The 12500-nt window shown below is 25.0% G+C and overlaps 1 protein-coding gene across 2 annotated transcripts in view; it reads right to left on the reverse strand.

Moving 5' to 3' along the window:
- Positions 1–12500, reverse strand: part of LOC136078086 (solute carrier family 28 member 3-like) — a 93470-nt gene that overhangs the window by 25127 nt on the left and 55843 nt on the right. For both annotated transcript variants that reach the window (XM_065792922.1, XM_065792923.1), the window contains exon 5: positions 868–1029. In XM_065792922.1, coding sequence (XP_065648994.1) covers positions 868–1029 — 162 coding nt within the window. The remainder of the gene's footprint in view (positions 1–867; positions 1030–12500) is intronic.

Raw genomic sequence — 12500 nt, forward strand, 5'->3', positions numbered from 1 at the left:
TATACTTAATAATTGCTAAGAACTTTGTTCACATCTGAGAAAAGGTTTGAGAACATATTTATACTTAATAATTGTTAAAGACGTTCTTCACACCTGAGAAAAGGTTTGAGAACATGCATCTTTTGAATTAAAATTTTTGGTTTGTTCTTTTAGTCTATTTAATATATTTGGAAAGGCCTTTAGAAAGCCACCATTTCCATTCATATGTACTTTAACCATATATATAGTTTTTACGCTTTGTTTATCCTCGCTTAATACAGCAAGCTCATTTGTTGCAGAAAGATTCAAATGCATTGTGATATTGACTTAACTTAAAGCAAAATTAAATTTATTTGGTTTGGAACCTGCAATAGATTCATAGTAATCATGTTTTCCTCCAAAAAGTTATTTCTAACTAATATTATATTTAAACCTTGTTTAAAATCACATTTAACATATTTTAGAGTAATTTTCAGTGTGTTATTAAATTACACTAAAATTAAACATGTTGGTCATTGTTAAAACTGACTTTAGTATCTAATATTTATCTGATATTATACTGCATTATAATATATAATGATATTGATATGATCATCTGATATTATGCTGTATTTTAAGTCTTTTGTATATAAACATGAAACAAACAAAAAATAAAAGTTCTTGATTATAAACCAAGAAATCTACTTTACATCAAAATTTTAAAAATGTAGAACCTATGGAATCAAAATGAAGTCCTCATTAAAGTTAAAAATACATTTTTCAAATTTTAGTCAAAAATAAAATTCAAAAAATAATGGTATGTACAATCCCTGCATGTTATACAATTATGTATGTATATGTATGTATTCATGTATGTTTTATAAATGAATATTAAAATATAAAAAATACCTGGCCAAGAAATATATTCCCAGCTGCATTAACAGACTCAGCTGGAGAAGTTCCCATAGAAATTTGGAGCACCCAGGCAATTTTTTTAATGACAATCTGGATCCATTCCAAATAATAAAGAACATATGTGATTGCAGAAAAATAAACAACCACAGGTAAAACCTAAATAAAGTATGTGATTGCAAAAAAAAAAAAATAATAATAACCACAGGCAAAATCAAAATTTATGTTTAGTTTATATAGGAGTTAATTAGTTAATTAAAAAATAATAATTGGATGTTGGATGAAAAATATTTTTAAAACAATAGAAATATATAACTTTGTTTAATATTATTTTTACACAAATATAACATTGAAACAAAAATATTAGCTCAATTAAGTCAAAACATGTTTGCATCCTTAACAGATTTTATCACAATACTTATTGAATTTATCATTTACATTGTTCATTTTCATATTAGCATGTTAAGTACAATAAAACAAACTACCTTTTGGAAACTAATAAATAGGTTTTGGTTGATAATAGTAAATGACTGGGGCCCTGGTCTTGCTTAAAAATGGGACTTTTAAAAACGCGGGGTTTTTAAATTATATATATATATATATATATATATATATATATATATATATATATATATATATATATATATATATATATATATAATATATATATATATATACATTAGTTGATTTCAATAAAAAAGGCAGCGTATAACAAAAGATATGTGGATGATAGCCATGCTTGCTTCAATTCCAAAAAAAAGCAAGAATTGTTTCTTAAAACTTTAAATAAACAAAGCCCCTCCATAAAATATACTGTTGAACTTGAAAACGAAAGGAAACAACCTAATTTTTTAGATATTTGTATTACAAATACAATGAATGAATTTTATGAGTTTCAAGTACACCATAAGGATGCAATAACAAATGTTCAATACCAAAATCCAACATCAAGCATAACCACTTGCGTCTTTAAATGATTTAAAGATGCCAGTGGTTATGCTTCAAATCTGCTCTCAAAAATATCTCTCGCAAGAAACTGATTTCCTCATAAATACATTTTTTGAAAACACTAAAAACTATTTAGATCGCATTTAGGGATTGCAATCCCGGGCATGAATTACGATCCCGGGATTTCGGGATTGAAGTAAATAAAATCCCGGGATCCCGGGATTTTATATAATGTGAGATATTTGCTAAAAAACAGAACTTAATACTGCATATATGAATATACTTTTTGATGTTATCAATTTTTTATTTAATTTCATTATGCCTTAATGACTGAAATTAATTTTCTATGGCGCCTTAAATTGTTTTAATTGTGTAACAGGCAGCAGGTGTATATAAAGATCTTAAAATAATGCAGAAATATATATACAGTACCTTCCATATTATGTTTTAAGATTACAGACTTTACAGAATAACCTTCATCAAATAATTTGATATGTAAATAACATTTGAACATTTAAAGTGTATTTGACTAAAGTAACTAAACAATCAAAATTTCAAAATAAATTTGTAAACATAAATTTTCTTAAATTTGGCTACTGATGTAGCTGCTGTAGCAACAAGCTACTTTGTAAAAAATAACATAATAAGTTGTTTGTTAATATTGAGAGACAAAAATTAAAGAAAATCTTTATTTTATATTTATAAATAAATGGTAGCTAAATAATAAATGTAAAACAAAAAAACAATTCATATTAAATGCATATTTTATTTACAAACTTTCTTTTTTTGTCTGAAAATATGCCCGGAGGAATAGTAGAGCATTTAAGGTTTGGTCATATAAAACAACAAAAAACCAATATCTAAAACACTCCTGCTTCATAAGATGCACCTTCACTTTCATTTACTATATCTGCAAAACCTTTTCGTTGTGCACGAAGCAGCTTTCTTCTTTGTTTTATTGGGTCAAGCGACTTCTTTTTCATCATCTTTATTCTTTCTGCAAAGCAGCATTATATTAAAATTAATTTCTTCAGTTATTCCAAAGTCATTGCAAAAAAATGATGCCTCAAGCATTAGTAAACATTATTATTAACATATATTGCGGTAAACATTATTGCGGTAAACAACAAAAGCAATAAAAAGATTATCTTTTCAAAACGTTCAAGCAACTTAATAAACTCAAGCAATCACTTAACCACAAATTCGCTCAACAATTTTACAATTTATCTTTTTAACGCGAGAAGTCTTGCCAACAAACTTAACGATTGTTTTTTTATACGTTGAGTCAAACAAACCTGCCTTAATTTGTGTTTGTGAAACTTTTTTCAATGATAAACTCCCGAACTCCATGGTCTATTCAAAAATTTGTTCCATTTATCGTAAGGATAAAGCATAAACAGGATAAACCTGCAAAACAGCATTATATAACTCGTTATAATTCAGTATAGTTACCAACTTTGAACATTTTGTATTACAGAATAATTTAATTAGTTCAATCCTGCTATAATCCCAAAAATCCCGGGATTTTGTGTTTAGAATCCCAGGATTTTTGGGACCCAAAAAGGTCCGGGATCCCTGGATACGGGATCCCGGGATTGCAATCCCTAATCGCATTTCAAAAAATACTAAATCTAATCAACTAGATAAACAGTTTGTTAAATACCTTTGACAGCTATTATTAGCCCTAAACTCCAAAGAGAATTTATAAAACAAAATATCAGAGTTATATTTACTTCAGCTCCCAATTTAAATAACATATTTTGCTACAACAAAACAAAACTACCTTCGAACTCAAATATGGGAGTTTACCAACTTAAATGCTCATGCGGACATATATATTGGTGAGACCAAAAAAAAAATCATTTCAAGAAGTACAGAACATTAAAAAGCCTGTAAAAATCAAAAATGATTGAGTTCAGTAGCCACGGAACATTCTAGAACATGCTGTGGTAACTTTGATTGGCTGAATCCTAAGACCTTGGCAGTCGTTCCAGAATACAGCATGAGAAAAATTAGAGAATCCCTGGAGATTAACAAAGCAAGATTCGATGTGAAATAGGTATTGGGCGAGCTGTTCTAAATAAAGATGACGGGGATAATGTTAAAACAAAAACTTGGGGACCCATTTTGACAAAAATTTAACTGATGTCATTATTGTTTTATTTAATTGGTTTTTATATTCAACAGTTTTTAATGTCTTCTTTTTAAACGGTTTGTTTTATGTTATTTTGTAACTTTTTTTATTACCTGATGACGCTCACCACAATAGGTCAGCATAGTATCATTAATATATTATTATATTAAAATATATTTTAAAATGGTTATACGCTGTCTTTTTTATTGAAATCAACTTACATATTTATATATAATCGTATAACATAATATCGTAAATCGTAATATGTCTTTTATAGATATATACAGATATATATATATATATATATATATATATATATATATATATATATAAAGATAAATATATATATATATATATATATAGGGCTCGAAATAAGTGCTGGACATTATTTCGAGCCCTATATATATATACATTATTTTTTATCTGAAGTTGAACACACAACTACGTTAATAAAACATATCATTTTTTTGAGTTAATTCATTTTTAAAAAGACGCCAAAGTATTACTTTTTTTTTAATTAAGTAGCCCGGTTTTTATCATTCATATTAAAACGTTGCAATTAGTTATTAATTTAAATTTATAGTTTAGTATTTTTTTTTTGTACGATATAAATTTCAAACAAATACTTTAGCTTTTAAAACCCCTTTTGAATTTATTTTCTAAAAATTTTAAACTAATAGTTTTTTTTAATGCTTATAGAAACCAGTTTGATATTTAAATATAATGTGTTTATTGTAAACATTACATTTAATTTGTTACTTTATTTAATAAAGTAATAAGTAAACTTAATAACTTATGTATTTAATATATTTACATAGTAATTTATATATTTAAATATTTTTTATTTATATTATACATTTTTATTACATATTTAATTATGTATTTAATAATTACATAATTTATGTATTTAATTATTTACAAAGCATTTCGTGCAATATAGTAGATTTTTTTTTTTTTTTGTTATTCACATCCTCAAGGCCGAGAAGGCCACTACAGATGAGGAGGCTACTTAATAGTGGTTTGTAACCCTCTCCCAACTCTATAACTCCGAAACACGAACCTTGACGAACAAGGCTGCTGGGGAAGAAACAAGTTGAGCGCGGTACTACCAGGGACGTGGTGGGGATCGAACTAGTAGATTTAAAAAATATATATTCTTTTTCAAATTTTAGTTTTTTAAACTTAGATTTTTCTTTTTCTTTAAGATTTTCTTTTTGGTAGATAATTTATCTTACAAATTTTTTTTTTTATTTTCAGCGCATTTTGAAACGCCTAGAGTTGTCAAAACAAATGCGTGGTCAAGTTGTAAAAACAAAATATTCTATACATGTTCAGGAATGGCGTTCAATCGCACTTTTTTAATTTTTATCGGAAGAATGCCCGGCAAACTTGAGTCTTTACCGTATATATTGTCCGGTAGAAAAAAGTTCGTTATTTCAAGCCCTGTATATATATATATATATATATATATATATATATATATATATATATATATATATATATATATAAATATATATATATATATATATATATATAAATATAAATATATATATATATATATATATATATATATATATATATATATATATATATATAAAACTAATTGACTTCCAACAAGGCTATATATATATATATATATATATATATATATATATATATATATATATATATATATATATATATATATATATATATAATAAATATATATATATATATATATAAATATAAATATATATATATATATATATATATATATATATATATATATAAAACTAATTGACTTCCAACAAGGCTGCAAGCAGCCACATTAGATATTTTAGAAATTTTCAAAAGGATTTATTTCTTCTTTCTGATTTTTTTAACTTATTGATTTTATTCTGATTTTTTTAAATGTCAGTTTTGAGTTACTAGAAAACAAAAAATAGGGTTAAAGAAAAGGAAACTGAAGACTTTAAAAGTTGTAGGTTATATGATTAGGAAAACATGAAGATGGGTGAAAGTTTTGAGGTTTTGTAGATGTGTGAGGAAATAACTAGATAAATAAAATTTTTTATAATATGGAATACCAGATAAAGTAAAAGAATATGGCTTTGCTGATGACAAGTCAAGCAAGAATGTGTTTTAGATGATCGAACTAGAAATGATTGCTCATTTGAGTAGCAACCATGATTTAATTTATTTTGTTGTTTTTTTTGTAGAAAAAAAAAGAGATGCAACCTTACAACAATGAAGAGTGGTTCAAGCTAGGCAGATAAAGCAGGTCCAACTACATTTGCAATCTTCTATTGGACATTGTCTGAGAGTGAGAGGGTTGTATATTTGTCAATATAGGAATGTCAACAAAAATTGAGATAGTTGTAAATAACTGAGTTTTGTTGGAGTTAAAATTTACAAGCCACTGTATGTCCCAAGTTGTTACAGAAGCGAGAACAGATTAAAGATTAAACAATTAAATTGTTTTTAGTGATCAAAAAGTGAAGGCTTTTTGTAGAGACAAAAGTTTAAAGAACTGTGTGTAGAGGCTTTTTGTAGTTTAAAGTTGAGTATTCAGGAAATAAAGCCATTTTAGATGTAAAATTGTCAGGAAGATTGTTATTGTAGGTAAGAAACAATAAAGGAGCAAAGATAGAACCTTGCAGTACTCCTAAAGTTACTGGAAACAAAGAAGAGTGTAGGCCTTCAAGAATGAGTTAAATACTGCAGTTAGAAAAAAAAGATTTAATAATCTTAAAACTTTTATATAAAGAAACTAATACTAGATAGAAGACAGGATATTTATAATCGTAGGATATTTAGAATTGTATTATTTATAATCGTAAAATAGTTTGAGAGGTCAGATTGTTTTCTAGAATTTTGAAATATTGGAGACACTTATTTAGCACTTAATAATTAGATTAATCTGTTTAACTGGAATGTCTGGTATAGTATGGCCATTAGATTCAAGAGTCAAATTAGAGAAAAGGTTCTATGCAAATAACACTGCCTTATTCTGGGGAGAAGTAATAAAAACAGACACATGAATTAAAGATGGAACATAATAGTTTGACATACTTTAGTTAAGAATCTGTTGAAGATTTTCTAAAAGTCTCAGAACCTAATATCTGAAAATACTAAAATCTGAGACTTGATTTAGTCAACTGAGAATAACAAAGCTTAGCATCAGGCAGGACCTTTTTACATTGATTTTTTGAAATAATAAAAAGACATTTGTTCTCAAGAGAACAAATATCTAAAATATTTATTTTGTATAAAAGATGAAAAAAATGATTACAGTTAAATATAGCAACTGCAAAATGCAAAAAACATGGAGGAGAACTTGACTTAAAACCGACAAGAAGGAAAAAAAGCTTCCATATCTGCATGGATCCAGGAGAGATTGATAATGATCATCATTATTATTATTAAACTTCAGCCTTTTATTTTGTTTCTCTAATATAAAAAATCTTGGGCATTTTCTTTTCTTAACTAAAGCTGTTCATATTATATATAAGGTACTTTCTCCAAGATTTCTTACTTCTACCTCTACTATTTTCTCCTGAAGCTGCTACCTCTCTATATGCTAATACCCAAACCACTTAAATCTTCTCTGACAAATGTTGTCCTAACCACAAATCCATCTGATCAAGGTCTTCTTTTTCAGCAAATACAACACCATAAATACTAGAGTTTATACAACTATGTAAAGATATTGTATGCCACAGGGTTGATAGGTTCAAACTAAATGGTTTAAATTATGGTTTAAACCATTTGAAATAAAAAAATTTAAACACAAATAATATTTTTGAAACAACTTTAAAGTTACTGCAGGAAAGTAAAGCAGGGATATATTTACAAACAAAACTATATCTTTAATGTAAATACTTAACGTGAATGCATCTATTTAAAAGCGTAAAGATGCTTCTGAAAATTAACTTGTATATATGTATATATAAACATGTATATTAAATTTACAGTACGCTATTTAATCAATATTGCCTATTTATTTTTTAAATAAGCAACAGGTCACAGCGATATATATATATATATATATATATATATACATATATATATATATACATATATATATATATACATATATATATATATATATATATATATAAATATATATATATACATATATATATATATATATATATATATATATATATATATATATATATATATATATATATATATATATATATAAATATATATATACATATATATATATATATATATATATATATATATATATATATATATATATATATATATATATATACATATATATACTTATATATTAAAAAAAATATATATATATACATACATATACATAGGCATACATATACAGGCTTCAGCAGAAATGGCCGTCTATAGCCTGTGCATAATACAAATTTTTTGGTAAAAAAAATGTTATATATAAAATATATATATACACATACATATATATATACACATACATATATATATATATATATATATATATATATATATATATATATATATATATATATATATATATATATATATATATAGATCTATAGTTTGTTGTCTTTGGGAAGAGCAGAAGGAAAAAAGTGATTCTTACGCCAACACATACGTCACTTTTAATTACTTTTAACTTTCGTCCAACATTTGCGTGTTGGACGAAAGTAAAAACCATTAATTTAATTACAAATAAATTGTTTTTTAAAAAAACCACAAAAACGCAAATTTAACTGACCAGAATGTTTTAAAAACATTCTGAATGTTTTTAAAAATTTAAACAATGTTTATATTTTTATTTTTTTTAATAAAATGTTTTTATTTTTAATTTTTTTAATAAAATGTTTTTATTTTTATTTTTTTTTACTGTAAATCATGCGCGGAGTGTTGCTACATCGACTATCTTATAGCCTGACTTGCAAGGGAGTGCTGCTACATTGACTGACAAAGAGTCTGACCCGCAAGGGAGTGTTGCTACATCATCTGAGGGTTTGGTTGGGGCAGGCAGTCTATCAATTAATAAAAAAAAATAATTCCGGTTTTGCGTTTTAATTTTTACTTTTTGTCAACAAAATATGGAAAAAACTTTCGGTCAACATCTACGGGTTGTATATATATATATATATATATATATATAGTAACCCGTATATATATATTTCGGACAACATCTACGGGTATATATATCTATAGATGTATATATATAAATATATATATACATCTATAGATATATATATATTTATATATATATATATATATATATATATCTATATATATATATATAAATATATATATATATATATATATCTATATATATATCTATATATATATATCTATATATATATATATATATATATATATATATATATATAGAACCCTTAGATGTTGTCCGAAAGTTTTTTCCATATTTTGTTGACAAAAAGTAAAAATTAAAATGCAAGACCGGAATTTTTTTTTTTTTTTAATGATAGACTGCCTGCCCCAACCAAACCCTCAGTCGATGTAGCAGCACTCCCTTGCGGGTCAGGCTATTTGTCAGTCGATGTAGCAGCACTCCCTTGCGAGTCAGGCTATTTGTCAGTCGATGTAGCAGCACTCCCTTGCGAGTCAGGCTATTTGTCAGTCGATGTAGCAGCACTCCCTTGTGAGTCAGGCTTTAAGATAGTCGATGTAGCAACACTCCGCGCATGATTTACAGTAAAAAAAATAAAAATAAAAACATTTTATTAAAAAAAATAAAAACATTTTATTAAAAAAAATTAAAATAAAAACATTGTTTATATTGTTAAAAACATTCAAAATGTTTTAAAAACATTCAGAATGTTTTTAAAAACATTCTGGTCAATTAAATTTGCGTTTTTGTGGTTTTTTTAAAAAACGATTAATTTGTAATTAAATTAATGGTTTTTACTTTCGTCCAACACGGAAATGTTGGACGAAAGTTAAAAGTAATTAAAAGTGACGTATATGTTGGCGTAAGAATCACTTTTTTCCTTCCGCTCTTCGTAAAGCCAACAAACTATAGATCTATATATATATATATATAGATATATACATATATATAGATATATACAATATATATATATATATATATATACATATATATATATAGATATATACATATATTATTTTAAAACATCAAGAAATACAGTTTCTCTCAATACAAATAATATTATTTTATAAGGGTTATAGATACCAGCATCATCAGCTTGTAAAATGTTAACATTTTACAAGCTGATGATACTGGTATCTATAACCCAGCGAAAATTTCTTATAAAATAATATTATTTGTATTGAGAGAAACTGTATTTCTTGATGTTTTAAAATAATATATAATATATTCTCATACAAGATGTCATCTTTCAAATATATACATATATATATATACATTTATATATATATATATATATATATATATATATATATATATATATATATATATATATATATATATATATATATATATATATATATCTATATATATATATATAAATATCTATATATATATATATATATATATATATATATATATATATATATATATATATATATATATATATATATATATATACAGATATATATATATATATATATATATATATATATATATATATATATATATATATATATATAGATATATATATATAGAGAGAGAGAGTTTTAGAGTTGAGAGAGGGTTATAACCACTATTTAGCAGCCTCCTCATCTGTAGTGGCCTTCTCGGCCTTTAAGGGCATTTGTTGCCCTTTGCACCATTAACCCTGGAAAATGCTTTAATTTTCAACATCTCAACGTTATTGGGGCTATACAACTGCTGAAAGTTTTAAAACTAGCTGTTTCGGAGAGAAGTAAAAAATTAGTTGCAAGATTTTGTAGCAAAAAAATGGACACATACAATACAACCTTTCCATGAGTATTCGTCCGTGGAAAAAATGTTAACATAGAAGCTCACCAGGACGATACAAGCGTTGAAAGATTCAGAGCTGTAGCTAGTCTGAGAGGTAGTGATAAATTAATTGCAAGATTAAGTAAGAACTGACAACAGCCAAACAACACTTAAAGTTCAATTAAAATTTGTAATGGAACCAAAAATTTTACTAAGTTTTTATAAATAAAAATATAAATAGTAAACTTCCATTTCTGCTAAGCCAAAGGCAATAAACAACCGAGCCAGAAGTTAACCAAAGTCGGTACTTGATAAATATAAATATTTATAAACACTGGCATAGAGACATGTTGCGTAGAGAGCGTTGCCCTTTCCCTCAAAACTAACTCAAAGTTTCAGTTTTTTTCTTTAAACTTTAGCTGCGTTAAGCTCCCTTAATTTCTGAATCAGCCCCCTCCCCCCCCCCTTCCTGCATCCTAATTTTCTTAACCTTTCTAGGTCACTGTATATATGTATATATATGTATATATATGTATATATATATATATATATATATATATATATATATATATATATATATATATATATATATATATATATATGTATGTATGTATGTATGTATATATATATATCTATATATATATCTGTATATATATCTATATATATATATATATATATATTTATATTATATATATATATATATATATATATATATATATATATATATATATATATATATATATATATATATATATATATATATATATATATATATATATATATATATACCAGATATATATGTATAAAGTATCATTTAACACCATTATTTTATTTAAATAATAAGTAATAAGGGTTTTTTGTAGAACAGTTTAATGAATGCTTTCGAGTCTATTCCGTAAGCGCATATTTCGAAACGCTCCTTCCGTAAGGAACTGTTTCGCAAGTATTCTTTCTAAATAATTTGTTTCGCAAGTTTCTTTTCGTAAATGGTTATTACAGAATTATTATTATTTATTTTTTTCGTATAATGCATTACAGAAGGTGAGTTTGCGCAAGTACAACTTCCGCAATAGCAACTTGAAATACGGAAGATAAAAATGCAAAATTTTTGTAAGTTTTAGTTTAAGTCGAACAACCCTAGTCTATATACAGAAATTGTAACTAATTTTTAATACCTGATGATGTCAATTGATATTGATAAAACATGTTAAAAAGTTTTTAAAAAATTTTTATTTATTTCAAATAGTTTACATAGGTAAAATAAAGCCTGCACATAATATAAATTTTTTGGTAAAAAATTGTTAAACATGTTGATGATTTTATTTAGTTATTCTTTAAAATCTCCTCATATGATAAAACTTAAACATAGATGAAAAAAACTTCAAAAACTTTAAACTTAAATTGAGTTTAAATTTTTTTTTTTTTTAAATCAAAAAATCAAAAAATATAATTTAGTATATGTTAAAAAAAATTTTACTTTATTATATAATAACATGTTATGAAAAATAAAAAAACGAATTCAAACAGCGATAACTATCCTGTATAAGTTTATATTCTGTATGGTTTGTCAAGTTTATAAAGTTCACTTAATAGTGAAGAAAAAAATTGAAACAAAAACATAGTACTAAAATAATACACAAAATAAAACACATACGAATAGCTCTAAGCAAAAACAAAAAGTCCAATCTAACTTTGAAAAAC

The sequence above is a fragment of the Hydra vulgaris genome, chromosome 03 (assembly GCF_038396675.1).
Source record: "Hydra vulgaris chromosome 03, alternate assembly HydraT2T_AEP".
NCBI lineage: Eukaryota > Metazoa > Cnidaria > Hydrozoa > Anthoathecata > Hydridae > Hydra > Hydra vulgaris.